Here is a 22,843-nt window from a genome sequence, read left to right on the forward strand (position 1 = left end):
ACAACGGCATGCTCCTGTCAGCCCAACAGCTAAAGCAGCCTGCAATCAAAACCAACCAAAATCATTCATTTTTCGAAAACAATTTAAAAATTTTCAATTCATACCTTTATCAGCCAATGCTTTTCATCAGGTGCATCTCTTAAAAATTTTTGAGTGTTTTGGAGCATATTTTTCAAATTTGCGTTTTAAAAATGCACATAGTTTTACGTATTTTCATACACTGTGTCCGTAAAGTATGGAACAAATTCATTTTTAGCTAAACAGGTCATTTTAAGAAATAATCCTGCAACACGTCGATTTTTGATGTTAATTTACCGTATTTTAAAATAATAATCTAATATACAGGGTGAATTACGTTCGAGTAATGACGTCACCGTCATTTTTTTTAATGAAACCCCCCATTTTGTCTCAATTTTCGGATTACTCTAGCTGAGCTGATTCCAAAAATGTATCACATGTTGATTCCAATTGGTACAGTGTGGACAAAAATACAGTAGTTGTGTGTGTGCTAATAAAGTAACGCGTAACATTCTTCATTAGGTAAATTAACAATATTCTCAAAAATACTTATTGTCTAGCGGACAGAATATGCTGGAATACATGAATTTATATTAAATGTTCGAACTGCAGCCCTTGATGTATTTGACAGTAACCCAAACGGTGTACAAATTCTTGTGTATGGTTTCTTGCGTAATATTGTTTATTTCTGTTCGAATTTTCGCTTGTACATCTTCAATATTTGCTGGTTTCGTTTTATAAATAACATTCTTCAGATGGCCCCACAGAAAATAATCCAAAGGATTTAAATCTGGTGACCTCGCTGGCTGGTCCACGTCTACCAATCCACCTGTTCGGAAAAAATTCATCTACGTACCTTCTAACATCTACAGCATAATGTGGAGGTGCACCATCCTGTTGAAACCATAAACTTTCATCAAAACCTCCAGGATTACGTCTGCTGGGAAATAAATTACGTAAAGTAGGTACGAGATACCCCCTTAAAAACTCAAGGTACTTTGCCCCGTTTGAATTACCTTCGATAAAGTAGGGTCCAATGATTCGATTTCGTACAATTCCTTTTGAGGGTATTGTGTATGATGCACACGCATCGGGATCATCTTCATTTAATTCTTGCACAAGTTTGATTTTATAATGATGCCATTTTTCAAGCTTCAATAGTTTGTGTACCGTTGTTTTGCCAACACCGATTTCGCGACTTTATGAATAGAAGTGTGCGCATCTTCTTCAAAACTCAGTAAAACATCTAATGCTGTATCAGCATTTGCAGGGGGATGAAATGATTTGCGTACATTTGCAACCGTACCAGTTTCTCGAAATTTCGTTTCCAGCTTACTGACTGTTGAACGCGTTATAGGTCTTTCTGGATATTTATCATTAAACAAATTGCACACTTCCATCTGAGTTCGCGATCTGTCTCCATACCCAATCATCATAAGTATTTCAATTCTTTGTTTTACACTTAACTCCATTTCTACTTCCAATTAAATCTAAGCAATCATTCGAATATTCACGAATACCAAAAATATTGTAGTACTAAACTGTCACTGAACATCAATAAATTACTAAACAAATAATGATATTTCACAAAAAACTTGACGACTATGTTTTTTATAAATGTAGATACGAAATAATTTCTTTCATATTCTGTCTGCTAGACCACAAGTACCAAACATGTTTGGAAACAGCTTATTTTTATTACTCTAAACATGTAGCAAACTACGGGATGTTACATTTAAACCAATTGCCGCTAGACAATGAGTATTTTTGATAATATTGTTAATTTACCTAATAAAGAATGTTACACGTTACTTTATTAGCACACACACAACTACTATATTTTTGTCCACCCTGTACCAATTGGAATCAACATGTAATACATTTTTGGAATCAGCTCAGCTAGACTAATCCGAAAATTGAGGTGTTCCATTTAAAAAAAATGACGGTGACGTCATTACTCGAACGTAATTCACCCTGTATATTAGATTATTATTTTAAAATACGGTAAATTAACATCAAAAATCGACGTGTTTCAGGATTATTTCTTAAAATGACCTGTTTAGCTAAAAATAAATTTGTTCCATACTTTACGGACACAGTGTATATCAACACAGTTTTTCATAATTAAGGTATCATCAGCATCAAGAACTGAGACCATAATGTTAATGATTTCAATCTTCTTGACAACTCTTCAAATACAAGGTATTTTCGGAACAAGAATTTACCTTGGCTTTCATTTTCCAGTCCAAAAAATTTCTGTAAGCGATTTCATATTTTTCTTTCGATGTGCTTGGTAGCAAATTATTGCAAACATCTATTGTTTTCTGGACAATTTCTGAAGGTGTATTTTCCAACTCTGAATCTGCGTATTCCATTATATTCAATATTTAATAAATCTGAACTGTTCATACTATAACAATCAACAATAAAACTGATTTCGTTGGGTAAGTTGACAGCAATAATTATGCAGTGCTTCGGTTTTGTTGTTATGGAAAAGCCGACAATGGGCTACTTGGATATTGCACGCAAATCGTTGGCGTAGCGTTGTCAACATGGAAAACGTGTCATATCAATCTGACATGTAACAATTCATGACTGACTTGGGTTATCGTGATAACAGTGAGAAACTATTTCTCACTGTAATGGCGGATATTTCTCACTGCGTGAGAAATCTTTCGTTTTGAACGTATGAAAGCGATGAGAAAAGTGGCACATTGTATAGCATCCGTAGAAAAAAGTACATTTTTCACATAACAATAAAGAGAAAGCATAAAAAATCCATTAAAATCAACAAAAAATCAAATTCGGTAAAAACTCAAAAGAGAAATTCCATAGGTCTGTGGGGAATTTCATGATTCAAGGAGGTGATCCTACTAAGACAAGACGTGGTGATGAATCAATATGGAAAAACGAATTTGAAGATGATTTTCGACAAAACTTATCACACACAGGGCGTGGTATTCTTTCTATGGCTAATTCAGGAAAGCATATCAATACCTTTGGTGTAGTGATGAATATAACTAGAGCTTTTTTCAACACCTCGACACGTGTTTCGATCACCAAGTGATCATCTTCAAGAGAAATATTGAACAGTTTAATCTTCCTCTTGAAAGTGATCAGGAAGTGATCGAAACACGTATCGGGGTGTTAAAATAACGGTTTGGTGTTGTGAAAAAACTCCAGTAATATTCATTACCTATCGGTCATGAAAGCATGTGAATAACAAACACATTATTTTTGGCTCAGTCATTGGTGGTATGGAAACTCTTCTAGCAATGGAGGAAATAGAGGTTATTAACAAAGATAGACCAATCACAGACATTATTTTAATCAATGCTCAGATTTCCGTAAACCCATATGATGAGGTAGATGAGCAGCCTGCGAAAGAGAGACAGACTGAGACAGAGAAACAATGAGAGAAAGGGCAGGAGACTAAAAACAAACAATTCTACCAGAGAGTTGAAACTATTTTAAAGTGGTGTTGCCAAATATATCGATCCTAATGCAACTAAGAGGCCCAAGGAAGATTGCACTGATGTGGAGTCAGTTACAAAGAGGAGAATAGGAGGAGAATTTCTTCCACAACTTTGATGACTGGTGAAGAATGAAGACATTGGTACAAGAATGACATGTGTATAAATATACCTACCCCGTTATGGAATTGAATCAGATATCATTTACAAGATTGCTACACAGTATTTTTCGAGGACAGAGCACAAGCACTACAGAAAAATCCTTAAGACGCTTTAAGAGCGGTGCCTGTGCGAAAGTAGCAATTCAAGTTGGATTCGAATTGCTGAAGATTAAATTAATTTGGAAAAACGTTCTCAGGGCGTTTATTTCGCATAAACGCAGTTCTTTATATGGAAGAGTTCTCAAACAATGAAGTTCGAGGTGTACTGAGTTGAACCTCGAAACGATTAGCAGCCATAGCCTGTCGCGTATTTCTGATATGCACCGTTCTAGGTGGAATAAAATGTGTCAAGTCACTTGAACACCTCCCATGTGAGAATCTATGGAAGAGAGACAAATCTCCAACCTACGTTCGATGTTCCAGACTATCAAGTTTGCAAGTGATCTTCAATCTGGCAGATGGGTTTTTTCTGGATAGAATCTAGCAGCTTCAGGGTATGCTTGGGGAAAGCTTCATTAATGAGAATAATACTTCTGAGCTCTATAAAGTATCAAAGGTTGCTGAGATGTGTACAATTTTCTGGTTCTGAACAGTGTTTCAATCTTGTGAGAAGTAGTCTTTGCAATTCCAGTGATATGATTGTGCCAAGACATACTGGTATCCATTTTAACCCCCAACATATTTAACGAAGCAGGAAGCGGAATTGTCTGTCCTGACATTATTATATAAGGTTCGGAGACATTTATTTTTTTTTTAGAAAAACGATGCCTGGATTTTCGTGGCACTGAATTGGATTCGAAATCACCTATAGATCCTCATTGAGATATGCAACCTCCTACTGCCGGTGAAGATATTCATTCTTCCCCAAAGTGAAAAAGAACTTTTAGTACGTAATAACCTACGGAAAATCTACTGTATTAGGGAAACATGTAGTGATATTTTTGATGAAATAATTGGAAATAAGTTATATTTTGGCACTATCATTATAACATTCAACTACGTGTCTTATTCAGAAAACCGCAGATGCGTATGTATTATTGGAAGAAGAGATTTAGCGGATCGAACACAGTTGAACATTATTCAAAATATCAGTTTGATTATGAGAAACAAAAACATTTTTCATCATAATTCCTGGAATTCAATATATACAGATCTCAACTTGAATAATGCGACGCTTGAGTTTGTCGACTCCTTATCGAAGGCAATAAACTTCACAAAACAAATGGAAGTCAAAAGGAAAAATACAGAAATCATTACTGTAAATTACTGAAGGTTCATCAAATTCATCGATATACATTGCTCTACAACTGAAGTGGATATTATTATTTTCATTTGAATTGAAGGGGTTATATTTTTTAGGAGTGATTATTTTTTGGGAAAGAAAGTTTTTGGCTTTCTACTACTCCATCTTGATACAAAAAAAGGGTGAGGGAATCTTCCAAAGGAAGAAAGTAAGTGATCAATTTGAAAATAAGTAACTCTATACATGGATGTGTAGATCATGCGAAAAGGTAACTTTTAGACACCAACTGAAAGAAAGTCCTCCTGAAACAGCTACTTTCATATATAAATTGAATTACACGAAAGAAAAAAATTCTTCCGAAACAAATACTTCTATATGAACACTGAATTACACAAAAGATACTTTCCTCTAGTCAGTTTGTATTTCAAACATTTGTTGTGGAATAAAAATCAGATATCATTCACCTGAGCTCTACTTTAAATGAATGGTAACAAATTGCACTTACATGGAACACTGTCATCCTCACTGGTATACATCGATGTTTCGCCTCAAGACACTTGCCACAAGGCTCTTCAGTACTAAATTGGATATTATAGAAAATACACACAATTAATTCGTGAATTACGATTTTTTCAATGTCACGGAATCAGCTTGATCTGCTTATGTCACCGATGACATCGTAATGACATTCACCTATTTGATTTAATCCCAGCCAAGAAGAATCCTATTTGAATTGAAGGGGTTATATTTTTAGGAGTGATTAATTTTTGGGAAAGAAAGTTTTTGGCTTTCTACTACTCCATCTTGATACAAAAAAAGGATGAGGGAATCTTCCAAAGAAAGGAAGGACGTAATCAATTTGAAAATAAGTGACTCCATACATGGATGTGTAGATTGTGCAAAGAAGTAACTTTCAGACATAAACTGAAAGAAAGTCCTCCTGAAACAGCTACTTTCATATAAACATAGAATTACACGAAAGAAAAAAATTCTTTCGAAACAAATACTTCTATATGAACACTGAATTATACAGAAGATACTTTTCTCTACTCAGTTTGTATTTCGAGACAAAAACCAAAAACTTTCTTTCCCAAAAATGATGTACATATTTGGGGACTATATTCCCACATCCTTCATTTGTAGTTGATATCCAAAATAGTTTTGAGTATCAACTATAGGATTTATTAAATTATTTCAGACAATTGTTGTTCTTTCTTGGAATTTTTTGTTTGACAAAAGTTGTTCGTAAATGAAGCACGATGATTTGGTAGGATAATCATGAATTCCAAAAATAGAGTTATTGATTGATATAATTTTCATGATTATTATGTTTTTGTTTAGTTCCAGTAAGTTACTATATACCTATATTGCTGAGATTCTCAAATGTTTGTTTTTTTATTGATACCATTAAAAAACACATTGATTTCGACCATTTCAAGAAAAAGTCGTTTGAAAATTTAGATTTCTGTACGTGAAACTTTGATACTAGTGCAATTTGATTCATGCCTTTTTTCTATAGGGTGTTGTGCACATAATTTCTCAAAATATAAAACTCAATGAAAAAGTATGTGCATCAGCACAACATCCTATAGAAACAACACATAAACCAAATTGCACTAATATCAAACTTTTACGTACAGAAATCAATATTTCCAAACGACTCTTTCTTGAAATTAAGAATCTCAACAACATATATAGTAACCTTCTGAAAATACACCAAAAATATAATATTCATGATGAAATTGAGGATTATCCTATCAAATCATTATGCTTCACTGAAAAATGACATTTTTGTAAAGCTACGACTTTTGTCAAACAAAAAATTTCATACATGTTTACTTCTTTTTACCGATTTATATGTTTGATTCATTATTTCATAAGCATTTTGCTCAGAGTATATTAATGTTATTTTATTCAAAGAAAAAATCCATAACTCAATAAATTGTAGGCTTTCCAGAAGCTTTTCAGTGTGAAACGAAAGTTTGACAAAGGTGCAACAAAGCTTCAAAAATATATTCAACATCAAATATCAAAAACAACTAGATGTACGGTTGGAAAATTCAGAAGGTGATTTTTTTCTGATAAATTCAAATCAACATACATGACTGACACTGAAATAGAGAAATTGGAATATCTGTTTCAGATTCAAACGTGTCTATGGAAATTGATAACCTATACTTTATTGAAATTTTTACTAAAACTCTACGCATGATCTCTACAGAAACCCTTAAAATTCTAATTACCACATCGACATATTCAATAGTGAATATAACAGGGCTACAGATAATACAAAGAAAAAATGATAATAAAAGAGATAGACAAAGAATTCAAAAACCTTGAAAAACTACTTTTCACATAGGAATGAGTCTGCAAAACTAATTCAAAAATTATATAATCAGTAAGTAAATTAGCCTTTAAAATCAACTCGACGTCCGCCACAGAACAAGTTACTCAATTAATTCACAATCATCATTTTGAAGCACAATCTTTGACGAAACTTATGAGGAATTCAAATATTCGATTACAAGATGAAGAATACACAAAAAAACAATGAATGCTCCAGTATCTCCATCAAATTACTTTAGTCAAAATCTTCTGAGAACTATCAAAAATATTTTTTCCATGGAGAACAAATGTAACGTAAGATATTGAGGGTAAAATTGAAAATAATCAAAAACACTTCATTTTGATTCACCCCGTATTTGAAAAAAGTTTTTGGTCAAATTAGAGTACGGTACAGGAGAGCAAAATATATATACAAGGAGTAAATAATCGACAACCTATAAAAAAACTCAAAATTATTAAAAAATCTTGATTTTTCCTGACATTGGAATTCTTAAATTTCTAAGGATTCTAAGGGGCCGTATTACGTCGCAATAATCGATAATAAAAATGACGTAAATACAGTACTCATTTATTTTATTTATAGACGACATAATTCACTTCATTTTAAAAATTAGTTGATACCGTCTGGTTTCTTGACCATGCGCAGCTGTCAATATCAATATTTCCTTTTTCGGAATCTCGTCGACATTCCAATGAATTGATATTTTATGTCCTCCTCCACATGTAACATCATGGATGAGGAAGGATGGAACTACGGAAAATTTTTTTCCTTTAACTTTCGTATCGAAGGAAATCGTCTGGTTCAGTACATTTTTGAAATCAATCAGGTTATCATCGAATGTATTTTCCAGGTACTTTCCTAGTATGCGGAATCCTTTAGGGTATACTGAAAAAAAATTTGATTTAAGCTATCGATAAAGGAAATTGTCTAACAATAATTACTATATTTCATCAATCAATATTCCAGATTGATGAGCCAGAACCGAGAAATGAACGATACTAATCAATGTTAATGAGCTTAGATTTTCTGGAAAAGGCACCATCCATTATTTCCACACTAGAATCCACAATGCCGGAAATTACTTTTTGACAACGTCTAGTCAGGCGAATTTTGAAACAGCTCAATATCAAAAAAGCATCTGGTCCGCATGAAGTGCCCGTCATCGTAGGGGAGACCGGGGCAGGTTGTAACAAAAAAAGTTCACAATTTTTTTTCTCGAAAACGATTTCTTCAATCTTATATATATATATATATATATATATATATATATATATATATATATATATATATATATATATATATATATATATATATATATTTCAATATTGAATTTTACAAAAAGGATTTGAAGCCTTATATCTTCTATTAATTATCTGCGAGCGCTTTCGACAGTTGGTAGTACTGTCATCTTCTAGGCACTCCTCAAACTGAACTTGTCATCCTGTCGTCTGCCTCTTTATACGGTCAGAGCGTCTCAACTCAGGTATTTCAGGTACTTTAGGTGAATTTGCCTGTATTTTTACTGCATCAGGTACTCTTCTTTGTGTTAGATCTTCTCTAGGAATGTGTATGGTTTTGTTTAATACATTGAATGTGAGGTCTTGTTGTGTTTTGATTTGTACTTGTTCCTCGATAAGTGATTTATGACTGTAAAATTTATGGATGTTCGAGTTTTCCCAAATGTCCATGCAGTTTCCCTTGTTGACTTGTTTTATGAGTTTTATGTTCTCTGGTGGGGGGAAATTATGTTTGTTTTGTATGGCATGTGTTGCGAGGTTTGATTTATATACTATTGGATTTATGTATGCCTTTTTGTGCTCATTGTACCTTTGAATTAGTTTTTTCTTTCAATTCAAAGGTACAATGAGCACAAAAAGGCATACCTACATAAATTCAATTGTATATAAATCAAACCTCGCAACACACGCCATACAAAACAAACATAATTTCCCCCCACCAGAGAACATAAAACTCATAAAACAAGTCAACAAGGGAAACCGCATGGACACTTGGGAAACATGAACATCCATAAATTTAACAGTCATAAATCACTTATCGAGGAACAAGTACAAATCAAAACACAACAAGACCTCACATTCAATATATCAAACAAAACCATACACATTCCTAGAGAAGATCTAACACAAAGAAGAGTACCTGATGCAGTACAAATACAGGCAAATTCACCTAAAGTACCTGAAATATCTGAGTTAAGACGCTCTGACCGTATAAAGAGGCAGACGACGGGATGACATGTTCAGTTTGAGGAGTGCCTAGAAGATGACAGTACTACCAACTGTCGAAAGCGCTCGCAGATAATTAATAAAAGATATAAGGCTTCAAATTCTTTTTGTAAAATTCAATATTGAAATACTGAAAATAATATATATATATATATATATATATATATATATATATGTGAAATAATCGTTGACAGTTAGACCTCTAACCACATTTTCAAATGAAGTTGTCCAATTGTTACATAGAGAGGACTAGATCCTGCGGGAGAAGGAAATATTAAGAGCAGATAGTTGTTGGTTCACAGATAGATCAAAAACACCTTTCGGTTCTAGTGCAGTTGTTTTCAGTCGCAGACCCAGGAGTTATCTACCTGCGGAAATTTACGCTATTGAATTGTGTGCGGAGAGATTGGATAAATCCAACCGCACTCACAAGTGAATAAAAATATTCTCGGACAGACAAGCGGCGTTGAAAGCTCTTGGCTCCCACCGAGCAACGTCTAAATTGGTAGCAAACTGCCAAAAAAGACTCTCCTCGATAGGAAGACTAAACAGATTGTCTCTGGTCTGGATTCCTGCCCATACTGGCCTGGAAGGCAATGAAGCTGCTGACTCTCTTGCAAAGGAGGGTGCTGCAAGTGGCTTCATTGGACCAGAACCTGTCATTGGCATTGCTTTGGACTTTGGCAAACAAACACTGAACACCTGGATGGCAAGAAGAGTTATGGACTTCTGGCAGAATCTTTCAGGATTGGCTCACTCCAAGGCGTTTATTCACCCTTCGAAGCTTGATTCCAAACAGTTGTTGGACTACAGTAGGGATGAACTACGATGTCTAACAGGCCTTCTTACAGGTCACTGTCATTTGAATCATCACATTCAGAGACTTGGACTGTCGGAAGACAGTGTGTGCGCCTCTGTCTGGAAAATGATGAAACGGCAGAGCATATACTTTGTGCCTGCCCCGCTGGGGACCGAATCAGGTTCTTTGAGTTCGGCAGATCCGTACTCTCACCATCTGACCTGAAAGACCACTCACCATACAAACTAATCGGCTTCATTAAAAAGCTGGGTTTATTTGGCTGAGTGTGAATAGGTGTGAGTCACAATAAACCCTTATGGTCGAATAGACCCACTCACTTAAGACCTACCTACCTACCTACCTACCCATTGTTACAATGTGCCCCGGCCCGAGGCAAAAAGTAACACCATATGGGGTAAGTTGTAACACATCTGTTTTATTTGTTTAAAGAAAAATATGAACATACATTCGACTACAAAAAACATCTCTAAAAAATATAAACGCAAGCACATATTAATGAAACAACATTAGATAACTTGATGTAATAATAATCACTTATTCACTATCAGAATCGCAATTGTGGCAGAAATAAGGAGAGTTTACCTCAGTGCAATCTCCAGGTGACCACATTTTGCACACACTGCACCTAATCCAATGTTCGTTCGGTTTGCTATTGTCAAATGGTTCAGTGCAAACTAAGCAAAAGTACTCGTCTTCAGAAGATGATTCTGATTCCACCAAGACCTTTTTTTACTTTCTCCACTTTGTGCCTTCATAATTTCTTTCTGCTTTTTAGATTTGCGTTTATTCTGTTCTTCTTCTAGGGCATTTTTTCTGGTATGTCAGTTAGAATGGCAGATTTTCATTTTTTTCTTCCCCTATTTGTTTTGTTTCTTTGTTCAGCTTTAGGGAGTGGCCGAACAAACTCTGGAGAGAATGCAGCCTTGTCTTTGAAAGTGCGTTTGAAAGGAGCAGGATAGCATTTAGAACTGGATGCCTGTGAACATTCTTGGGGTAGGCCAGTCGTTGTTACAATTGGTTTCAAATCATCTGTTTGGGAGGATATTGGTGGTAGTAGTAGCAGATGCTCTGTTACAGAAGCAGGTAAGAAGTCATCGTCGCTAAAAATTTCCCGGTTGAAAGGTTCTATGCCAGAAACCTTAAAACCTTTCATCATATTCATAGGAGTAGTTGCCAGTGGTAGTGCATCACGAACCAAGGGACGTCATAAATTGTCATCGACTTTCCGGCGTTGCCTCGCATCCAGCTATCTTAAGCAGAAGATAAATACTTTTTGAAGGGGCCATATACGCTCCTGTCTATGGGTTGCAAACGTTGGTGAGAGCAGTGGGCGGAAAAGACAGCATCACCACCCAATTTTCTTTTGCATAATTTATAGTTTTTATTGCTAAATGGGACTCATGGTTGTCCAATAATAAGAGGATTGGACTGTCTTCCGATGGCTTTACGTGAGCAACAAAGTGCTCCATAGATTTATAAAATTTTTCGGTCGTCATCCAGCCAGAACCATTAGCTGTTCCAATGGACCCTGGGGGACCATCTCTAATAAAATGGTCGTGGAATTTTTTTCTAGGAAACAGAAACATAGGTGGTATAGAATTTTCGATCGCACTTACGGGAGTACATAAAGTGACAAGTACCCCTCTCTCACTTGAAGTAATGCCACCAACCTGCTTGGTTCGTTTTACGGCGATGATTTTACTAACTTTTTGTAAGGTAGTTACACCCGTCTCATCGAGATTTCAAATCTGAGAAGCAGTAAAACCGTATCTGTCTCTAACATCAGCTAGCTTATCAAAAAATAGGGACAGATTAGCTCTATTGAAATTCGTTACTCTTTGTAAGCTTGTAGGTTCTGGGGTCCGAATAGAGAGCTCCCTATTTTTTTTTGGAAATCTTCCAGCCAATCTTGTCCAGCACACTTGTTTTCCTTCCAGGAGTTTGGAACTCATATATTATAATGCACAGCACAGTTATAGGTCAATTTACGAACTTCTTTGGGAGTCAAACCGAAATAAATTTTTGAAGCACTTTTCAAATATTCTACTAGACTGGTGGTTTGCTGATCGTTGAAAATTGGTCTTCGGTGATAGCCTATACTGTTCAATTTGATGACATATGCCACTGAGCGAATTGACTCTTTGTTGTGTACTACTCTGTGTGAGACCTTTTCCATGTCTTCTTTAGAAATAGAACCTCTGTTTATTTTTTTCTTATACGTTCTCATCCTAAAAGCAAGTAACATCATATCACTAAAATACGTATACACAGTAATCAGGCAATGTGCAATGACTAGTTTGTGTCAAAAAAGCGAAAGCTTCACCGGTTTGTGATAGAAGTTAATCGAAGTCAAAGTGCTAGATCAAAATTTACTTACGTGGTCAAAATATCAACAATCTCAGAAATAAACGTAACACCGATATATAGCGATTGACTGCATAAGTGAAACTGGCACTTATAACATTCCCTAGAAGCCCGTGCATGATGCGGGGTTGCCAGAATAAACTTTCAGGAGATTTTGCGACTGTTACACCTTACCCCGTGTTACAACCTGCCCCGGTCTCCCCTACTTGAAAAGTGCGCAAATGAACTCGCACCAGTATTTTGCAGACTCTTCAACCTGTCTCACAACGAAGGGAAGATTGCTCGCGTTCAGCTAATTCTCAAAAAGGGCCACAAAAATCTTCCAAAGTAATCCAATATATTGCTTTGCTGACGACAGCACACATCTTGATTCCAAGACATCGGCTGCGGATGCACATCTTTACCGGCAGCAGGAGGTTGCATATCTTAATGAGGTTCTGGAGGAGATTTAAAACTGGAGTAAAAATAGTCAGGTTCAATACAATGCCACAAAAACTCAGGCATCGGTTTTTCCCAAAAAAAAAAGTCTCCGAATCGGATGTAATAATGTCAGGACAGACAATTCCGCTTTCTGCTTCGATGAGTTTGTTAGGGGCGACTTAGGCTCCCGCCGCGGGAGCCATGAGAACGACCCCAACTGCAGCACTTGAGGTCCTACTCGGACTTCCACCATTGCACATTTACATACAAAGAGAAGCTCGACTGGTGACACACAGGCTAATGCAGGGACAAGCCCCAATAAGCCAGTCACAAGGTGCAGAATACTTGAAACTGTTCAATGAACCGAAGGCAGATCCAATACTAGGAATGCCCGTGGATAACACAACTCCGCAGTACAACTTTCAAAAAGATTTCAAAATCATCATACCAAGTAGAGAGAACTGGCAAAAAGGTCCATCGGTAAAAGCGTTAGAAACTTGGTATACACATGGCTCAAAGGCCCAAGAAGGAGTGGGAACCGGTATATACGGAGGTAAAGCAAAGACGAGAATCGCACTCAGCCTCCAGGCAGAAATAGCGGCCATCAAACACTGTTAAGAGGAAATAACAGTGAGAAGGTCACAAATAAAACTACTGCCATTGTCTCCAACAGCCAGGCGGCAATTGAAGCACTCAGCTCATTCCAATTCTTCTCAATACTGGTGAGAAGCTGTCTGAGAGTACTCAAGGAGCTGAGTACACAAGACAGTACACAAGGACAATGAGGAGGCCGATGTTCTAGCCCGTCCAAGGCGCATCCAAGGCTATGATTAGCCCAGAACCCTTCTGCAGGGTAGCAAAAGCATGTATAGAGACATCCATGAACTCATGGATGCAAGCCAAATCGATAGATTGATGGAATAAGCTCCCAAAAATGCAGGCGAAAGAGTTCATAAAGAAACCATTGCCCAGATTCACGAAAGACCTGCTGAACCACAACCATAAGGTTGTAAGGGTGATGGTGGATCTACTAACGGGGCATAGCCGACTCAGTTAACATATGAGCAACATTGGTCTGACCGAAGAAACCCAATTCAGGTTCTGTCAAGAAGACGAAGAAACCGTACTGCATGTGCTCTGTGAATGCGAAGCGATAGCGAAGCTGAGACACGCAAGATGCGGAGAAGAAAAACCAGAGGCTGCCAGCTATATGAAGGGGTCGGTGTCAAGGCCATGGCCATGGACAGGAACTCCGAGGACGATATGCGACCAGGACGCTGAGCAGCAACAACACCGATGCCATCGACACGCTCACATCGCCATGGATCCCCCGTGGAGGATCCCGAAGGAAACCTAGGAAAAAGCTCCCCTTTCCCCCAGCCAGACTCCTGGGAGCAATGGAAGACCCACCGGAGCCGATCCAGGACATCCTAGAGGATTTCCCACTGGGATACAGATAGCGGATACCTGACAGCAGCGTCCCAGAAAGAACCGAAATCCTAAACACTCACAACCCCGGCCCAAAAACCCGTACCGAGTCCCAACATCTGGACCACCGACCACCGCAACGAACCCGAACTACCACATGGATCAACATAAAAAACAATGAAGAAAACTGGAACACAAAAACAACACAACACAAACACCAACATAAAACACACAAAACCTACCCACCCTGAAGAGGCATAAGCCTATAGCAGGGTCCTACACAAACACATACACACACAAAAATTGTAAATAACTTTAAAACTTGTAATATAGGATTCATTCATTCATTCATTCAAGGCCATGGAGTCTTATCAAAGAGATCAAGCTAGACAATGAGCTCTAACAACGAAGAAGCATCACAATAGATCTGAACAGGTCGCAGTGAATCAAGCCATGGGCTAGCTATCTGACAATGTAATCTAAACTATTCTAGGGGTTGAAATGGACACCAAAATGTCTTGGCACAATATGTCGCTGGAATTGCAAAGGCTGCTTCACAAAAGCTTGGAATACTATCCCAAACCAGAAAACTGTACTCACTCAGCAAGTGTTGATGCTTCACAAAGCTCAGATCAGACCTTTTTTGGAATATTGTTCAACATGTATGGAGCTCCGCCCCTAAGCATACTTTGGAGTTGCTGAATTCCATACATAATTGTGCCATTCGTCTGATTAGAGATACAACTATCACTTGTAACCTTAATAGTCTGGAACATCTAATAAAGTTTGTATATATGTCTCTCTTTTATAAATACTTTCACGGGAGGTGCTCAAGTAACTTGGCACATTTAATCCCACCAAGAGCGATACATATCAAAAATACGCTACAGACTGCGGCTGCTCATCGTTTTGAGGTTCGACTCAGTACACCTTGAACTTCACTGTCAAAGAACTCTTTCATTTAGAGAACTGCTTTTATGTGGAATTAACCTCCTGAGCACCTTTTTCAAATGAATTTATTCTCCATCGATTCAAGTTCAACGTAAATAGTTACTTTCGCACAGGCGCCGCTCTTAGAGCGCCTTAAGAATTCTCCTGTAGTGCTCATGTTTTGTCCTTAATGAAATTATAGTAGGAAAAAAGTAGAATTAACTGAATCAAAATATTTTAATCATATCTTCCCCAATCAATATCCAATGATGAAAAAAGTTTTCAAAATTACATCCTGAAAGCATATGAGCTCAATATTTTTGTTGTCGATAAATGATTTAGGAATTATTTTGATTACCTAAATGCTCCTCCCAGAACTTATACTCGTTTGAATCTGCACAAACTTCAATCATTTTCCTCAATCCTTCAAGCAGATAATTGTTACGACAGGGAATATCGAAATATATGATCCTTGGACAAAGGTAATTCATCACCCCATTTTTGCACTTGCAATCCCCAAATGAATTCGTGGGAAGAGCAATAACCAGGTCGTCTCTGGTTTTATCCGATAACGTGCAATCAACCAACAATTTTATGCAAAAAACTCCGACTTCTTTGTTCAAGAAATGTATATAATGCTCATACAGTCCACAAGTGACGAAACATAATTTCAAAGTCAACGTAAATTTTCCTTCATTATCAAAGACACAACAGTCATCAATACAAATTTGCCTGGGTACTTTATCTTTCTTCAGTGAACTGACCGACACAAAATCTTTGAGGCATCTTGACTCGCCTCCTGTTTTGATGTAGAAGTAAGTTTCCGCGATGTAACTTCTGGCGTAGGGAGAACAAATGACCAAGTAATGCGTTACTGGCTTGTACATATCTGTTTTGATACTGAATTCTTCTGTGAAGTGAAAAATGTCTGGGATACCGATCAAGTTAACGGCTTTACTTTTCGCAAATCTGAAACCATCCGTTTCCCCTGATAGGACCAGAACTGCTTTGGATTCCAGGAAACTCTTGGCAGTATACTCCACTTTGATTTTTTTTATTTTCTTAGGATTAACTATCACAGTATTTGAACTAATTTCGAATTCTTCGGATTCGTTTAAGAATAAACTGATTTGGTATGCTATCGGCACAGCTCCACAATTCTTCAGTTCTATTTCATTGGCTGCGGTTTCTCCAAGAGGCGAATTTATAGGTATTGTTTCGGAAGGGTAGAAATTTGGAGAAACCCCATACAAATAGGTTGCAAACATAGTAATCTCTACGCCAATTGGTTCAAATATCCTACGTGGATCCATTGCATAGGAAAGGTTCAATTTAGTGCATGAGTCTGATACTACACATGCATTGTGAAAAAGCAGACTTGTTGAAGTAGGATTGCTGTACGACTCTCTCAGAAAGTCAGATATATACGGGCAATACGCAGAAAGCAAAGTGACGAAAGGTAAACCATCCTTAATGTCTTCTTCTAATGACCTGATCTTACGTGGTTTCATATCGCTTTTCGGCCATAATAATTTCTTCTGGTTGTTGAAGTGAAACTCAAGCCATAACATAAGCTTCGCCTCATTTTCGTTGCAGTTTTGGAAGTAACCTATATTATTATCATAGTATTCAACAAATTCGTTCGCATATATCGAGACTTCTGGTGTCGAACACGGCTTCGGTTTGATGTTCCCAACTTGTAAGGTTCGGTCGAACACAAATACCTTATAAATTCCCAGCAAGAGGTCCACCCAACATTGTTTACTCAGAGAATGGAATTTCTCTTCGGGCAGGAGAGATTCAGATTGACCTATACAGTTATCCTTATCGGTTAAGCGGTTTTTGAAAACAACATATCTTTCGTACGTCAGCAAGAGTTCTGGCCTCAGTTGTTGAACGAAAATGTCGTTGATATTGAGGAATTTCATCATATCCTTATAGATTCCGTAATCATATACTGTTCCCTCTAAATCGTTCAGACTTGGTTTGGACACCCTGCAAAATCGAAATCATATATGAGATTTTAGAAGTGGTGGCAAAACTATGCCGAAGGGATTCATTATTATTACATGTTCTCCTCCTCCACCGCAACTCGCAACTATCCACACTCGACCAAATGAACCAGCTTCTCAACGAAGCCAATTAGTTTGTATGGTAAGTGGTTCAGGTTAGATTATAAGAGTATGGCTCTGCCGAACTCTAAAAACCTGATTCAATCCCCATCCGAGTGGCACAAAGTATGTGATCTGCTGTTTCATCATTTTCCAAACAGAGGCGACACACACTGTCTTCCGACAGTCCGAGCCTCTGCGTATAATGACTCGAATGACAGTGACCTGTAAGAAGGTCTACTTCATCTCTACACTAGTCCAACGACTGTTTGGTATCAAGTTTCGGAGAGTGAAGAGTGAATAAACGCCTTGGAGTGACCCAATCCGAAGATTCTGCCAGAAGTCCATAAATCTTCTTGCCATCCAGGAGTTAAATGTTGGTTTGGCAAAGCCTGAAGCGATACCAATGACAGGTTCTGGTTCAATTAGGCTGCTTGCATTACCCTGCTTTGAAAAGGAGTTAGCAGCATCATTGCCTTCCAGGCCATTATGACCGGGAATCCCAGACACAATATGTTAAGTCTTCCTATCGAGAAGAGTCGTTTTTGGCGATTTGCTACCAGTTCAGACGTTACTCTGTAGGAGCCAACGCCGCTTGACTGTCGGAGAATATTTTTATTGACTTGTGTATGAGATTCCATTATTCAAATCTCTCCGCACACAATTCAGTAGCGTAAATTTTCGCTTGAAATACAGTCGCATGGGCTCCTAGGCAGGTTGTCCTGGGTCTGCGACTGAGAACACCTGCACCAGAACTGGAAGATGTTTTTGATCCATCTGTGAACCAACAACTATCTGCTCTTAATATTTCCTTCTTCGTGAGGATCCAGTCCTCTCTACTTGTCAACAGTACTTCATAAGGGCAGTTCGTAGTTGACAGTTCGTAGTAGACAACAAACAGGCTCTTGCACTTTGCATTAAATTAATTTGTGTAATTGGCAATGTGCCGAAGTCTACATGTAGTCCATCTAGCCTTCCTCTTCAGAAAAAATGTGGAAAGGAGGTAGATATTGCAGGATCTCATGGCCGCTGACGGTGGGTAATGATCGCACCACAGATGACCAGGACAAGCCTGTCTCTGTAAGCTAGAGAACTCGCCTGGGCCGTTTTCTGTAAAGCCTTCGGCCACCAGACAATACAAATTGCACTATAAGTGATCATTATTGACACTGAATTTGTTTGGGACCCTAACACCAAGTTTAAACAGAAATTGTTCGACATGCCCCTAGGGACAGTCTGGCTTTGTATAAAACTTTTGCAAAGTGAGCGTTCCAGGTGAGTTTTACACATCGAGGTCAATGCCAAGATATTCACTTCCGTCCAAATGAAATCACCACACCATGAGAAGAAGTGGCTTTAGATCGTCCAATTTTCTCCACCTGGTGAAGGGGATTATCACAGGTTGACAGGCATCTGCTCCTTCAGGCACAACTTTAAAAACGTCCACCGTGCTTTGGGGGATATTACAATCTATCCCTTACGGCGTGGATCTTGCCAAGATGACAAGGTCATCTGCATAAGCTTGCAGATCTACTTTTCTTCTGTCGAGGGCATCAAGCAGACTATCCATCAGTAGCGAGGAAGAGGAAGTTTCCCCTTCTGTGGTCAATAAATACATTTGAAATTTGTATTCCACATGAATAAATTCCAAATGAAAGTTGACTATAATTCGGAGAAAAAGGACCATAAATTTATTTTTCCTATAACAGTGACACACTCCCTAATGACAGCCCTGTTTCATTTTTGTTTGATCTTCCTGTATAATTATAGTAAATTCATAGTGAACACTTACCCATATCTGAAATAATTAAGTACAGAATCATCAAGCAAATTGATCAAAAGTTGAACCAACGGCAGATTCTCTGATATCTTTTTGGTCTTTTCATCTTTCACAGACCTAGTTTTTCCTTTCTCCCTATAAATTCCGAATGGATACATCGATATACCATCAGGTATCTTGAAGAAATCGGTATAGAAAAACCCTTGGCTGTAAAGAAACTTTTCAACGATGGCCACTATGGCATCCATCCCTTCCAAAAAGCCCTCATTAGTGGTGTCAAAAGGGTAATAAGGGAAACTTTCATTCTTCTCCTGGAATTTCTCTTCTAGATAAAAGTTGTAGCACAACAGTCTACAGTTCTTAGCAGCACATTTAACCAGCAATTCCAACGATGTACCACACGTACAACTGACTTTTATCTCTGAAGATACCGTGCATTCACTTTGAGGCCTGAACGTTACGCACATGAACAGCTCTGACTCGTCTTCAGACACAGTGGGTCTCTCTTCGAATATCGATGTCAAATCGGGATGAGTTATCTCAGAAACTATTGAACAATCTCCTTTATGATTTAGCAGTTGAAAACGTACCCTTTTGGAGATGCATTCTTCAGCAGGAATCGTTTGCAGGTATAATACTTTTGACTCGCAGAGGAATTTGGGTTCAGGATAAGTTCCCGAGAGCCTTAGAAAATTGGACGGACCATTCTTGACGGCTTCAACACCAAATGGCAGATATAGATCGGATTGTCCATACTCGGTTGGTTCGTAATTGACTACCCAATCGACTTTTTCATTTGGCCCTAATTCTACTTGATGATACTTGCTACTTAGTGAGGAACTTCTGTCACATTTCTCAACTGCAATACTGAACGGTTTCACCACCTCCGCCACTGATAAAACCAAAACATGCACAGAATTTGACACGTTCGTAACTTCGAAGTGACTCTGACAAATTTCTTGTCGGTAAACAAATGTCAAATCCAGAGTCGAAAACGTGAAGAGGGCTTCTCCAGCTGCACATCTCACTCTGACCAGAGGTACAGTGTTAGGGCATTCAGGAGAAATCTGCAGCCCTTCAACCTCACTGAAATAATGACGGGGGTCCAAACTTCTAGGGTCATTCAAGACAGGAGGTCCAATAAGACCATTCAGAATATACGGAAGAATAATGAATAAGCTGTCGGTTCGTGGGGCTTGAATTCCAAATAGAGGTCTTTCGATTCGTTGGGCTCAAGTTCAATCCCCGATTCAATGGGTCGCCTATCGATGTCGGTGACGGAAAACTCGGGAAAATTCAGGAAGAAGAAGGAAATCGAGTTTTTCGTGACGCCAGCGTTGGTAACCTTGAAGATACGTCTGTGTATTGCCCCTGTTTCTATTTTACGTATCTGTATGAACTTTGGTTCGATGGAAAACTTCGGGTAACAGATATTTCCGGTGACTTCGACTCTATGGATATATTCATCCTGAATCCTGAAGACCAGAGCACAGCCGAAATTACCTACGGCTCTGAATTTAACGGACACTCTGAAGATAATATTGGAATGTGCTCCCAAAGTACCTTCTGTTGGATGGACTTTCACACCTTTCATCAGATTGGGGTTCGTTAAATTCACTATAACAGCTTCTTCGGAAAAATTTTTCAGTATCAGTTTTCTCGTCACCACAGAATTCAACGGTATATCACCAAAATCGAGATTCTGAGTGTGGAATAGAACCTCAGCTTTTTTATTTTCGTTAACAACTTTGATGATTTCTTTGGCCCCACTTTGAGATAGGAGGTAAATTTCGGTTGTGAAAATAGCGTCCATTTGAGGAGCGAACTTGATTTCACAAATCAGTTTCCTTCTTGGTGGAACATCGCCAAAGAGCGGCTCGATTTTATAGTTTGCATCCTGAATTTCCCAATTGAAGTCGATGTTGCAGTTAACAGGGTTGAGCATTTCAAAGAAAGCTGAATGACTTCGCGGGCATATAATTATTTCTTTCTGGGAACTTTTCACGGTGGTAGGAACTACTTCGGCAAAAACTGTGGCATCGAATATGTGGCAGTCATTCACTATTATATAAACCGGAACATAGTATTTGCCAAGCCCATGCGAGTAGCAGTCAAAATAAATGTTCTCTGTCTTGTGAGCTACAATGGTTTTCCGTCTTTTGCCTTTTATGACTACCGAGTTGCTGAGAGCCCTTATTGATATATTTATGGGAAACTCGTTCTTGTTCTCAATAGCAAAGTAATCGGAACAAGACGTAAAGGGAGCTATCTGAAAAATACAATTATTTTACTAACATTTTGTGATTTATTCAGTAAACAGGTTCAATTAGGGTTCCCACCTCTCCTGGAATTACGGAAGTCTCCCGGATTTAAGCTCAGAAAATTAAAATCTGCCGACCCCCGGAAGGAATTTAAAATATACAAAATTCCCCCGAAATAATAAGTTGTGCGAAAGTAACGATGAAAACTCTTTGCCGTTATGCTATGCTACTGTTACTTTTTCAAAATAAAATAAAAAGTTATGATAATCAATGTTTTTTTTTTCTCCCGGATTTGGACAGCTGAGAGGTGGTAACTTTAAGTTCAATACTCTGAAAATAACGATAAGAGCTCAAGTATATATTAAGGAAAGTAGTTTTTGGGAAAGAACGATTTTATCTTTCCACTCAATTGTAATATCTTGAATGAATTGAATGCCTCGTTTGGCAGTAATAAGGGATCAAGATTGGTGCTGAAGAGGCAATGAGACAAGTGTCTCATTCCAAAACATCGGATGTCTGCCATTGAGGATGACACTGTTCCATGTAGGTGAAATCTTATCCCTTCATAACACATGGGCTGAATAGTCCTAGGCCTAAGAAAGAAAACGCGTTTTTTTTATTCAAATTGGCTTCATTCATCAACGAAATCTCCGTCAAGAGGTCTCCGTCAAAATTTGTTCTATTTTAAATGACACTTGATTTAAAATGTTACATGAATTAATTTGTTTGATGAAAAGTTGCGAACAGGTATAATATAGATTCATTGTTTGAAATTTTTGTAAGTAAATGTTTGTCATATATACTTTTTTCGTAACTATCGAATAACTTACTACAATTTCTGTGAAACATGAATAAAATTGTTTGTTGATAATTATAGTTACATGAATTAAAACGATAGTTGATAATTTTAATTCGGCGCTAGCGTCGAGCGGATGCTTGCAGAAGCTGAATTTTTAAATCTGGCAACATGATGGTCTAGTGATGGTAAAACAATATTCCGTCCGATCACTGCGCAGAATAAAAATTATCAACAATCAATTTAATTCATGTATCACCTAAAAGCAACAATCAAAACAATTCATTTTTACAAAATACCAATAGAAAGTAAAACGGCGTCGTATATTTCGATTAGTGTTTTGTAAAAATGAATTGTTTTGATTGTTACATTTAGGTGATACATGAATTAAATTGAATGTTGATAATTTTTATTCGGCCCCACGGTTGAATGGCGTTTTGTCGTACTA

General features: G+C 37.7%; 1 protein-coding gene across 1 annotated transcript in view; it reads right to left on the reverse strand.

Annotated features, from left to right (window-relative positions):
* Nucleotides 1-7,795: 7,795 nt before the first annotated feature.
* Nucleotides 7,796-22,843, reverse strand: part of LOC111507381 (cilia- and flagella-associated protein 47) — a 38,129-nt gene continuing 23,081 nt past the window's right edge. The window contains 4 exon segments of the mRNA XM_074174948.1: nucleotides 7,796-8,127; nucleotides 15,806-17,442; nucleotides 19,351-20,506; nucleotides 20,509-21,607. Coding sequence (XP_074031049.1) covers nucleotides 7,835-8,127; nucleotides 15,806-17,442; nucleotides 19,351-20,506; nucleotides 20,509-21,607 — 4,185 coding nt within the window. The 3' untranslated portion in view covers nucleotides 7,796-7,834.

The sequence above is a fragment of the Leptinotarsa decemlineata genome, unplaced genomic scaffold (genome assembly GCF_025532065.1).
Source record: "Leptinotarsa decemlineata unplaced genomic scaffold, Ldec_3_MD MMD2_tig00000882_RagTag_RagTag, whole genome shotgun sequence".
Classification (NCBI taxonomy): domain Eukaryota; kingdom Metazoa; phylum Arthropoda; class Insecta; order Coleoptera; family Chrysomelidae; genus Leptinotarsa; species Leptinotarsa decemlineata.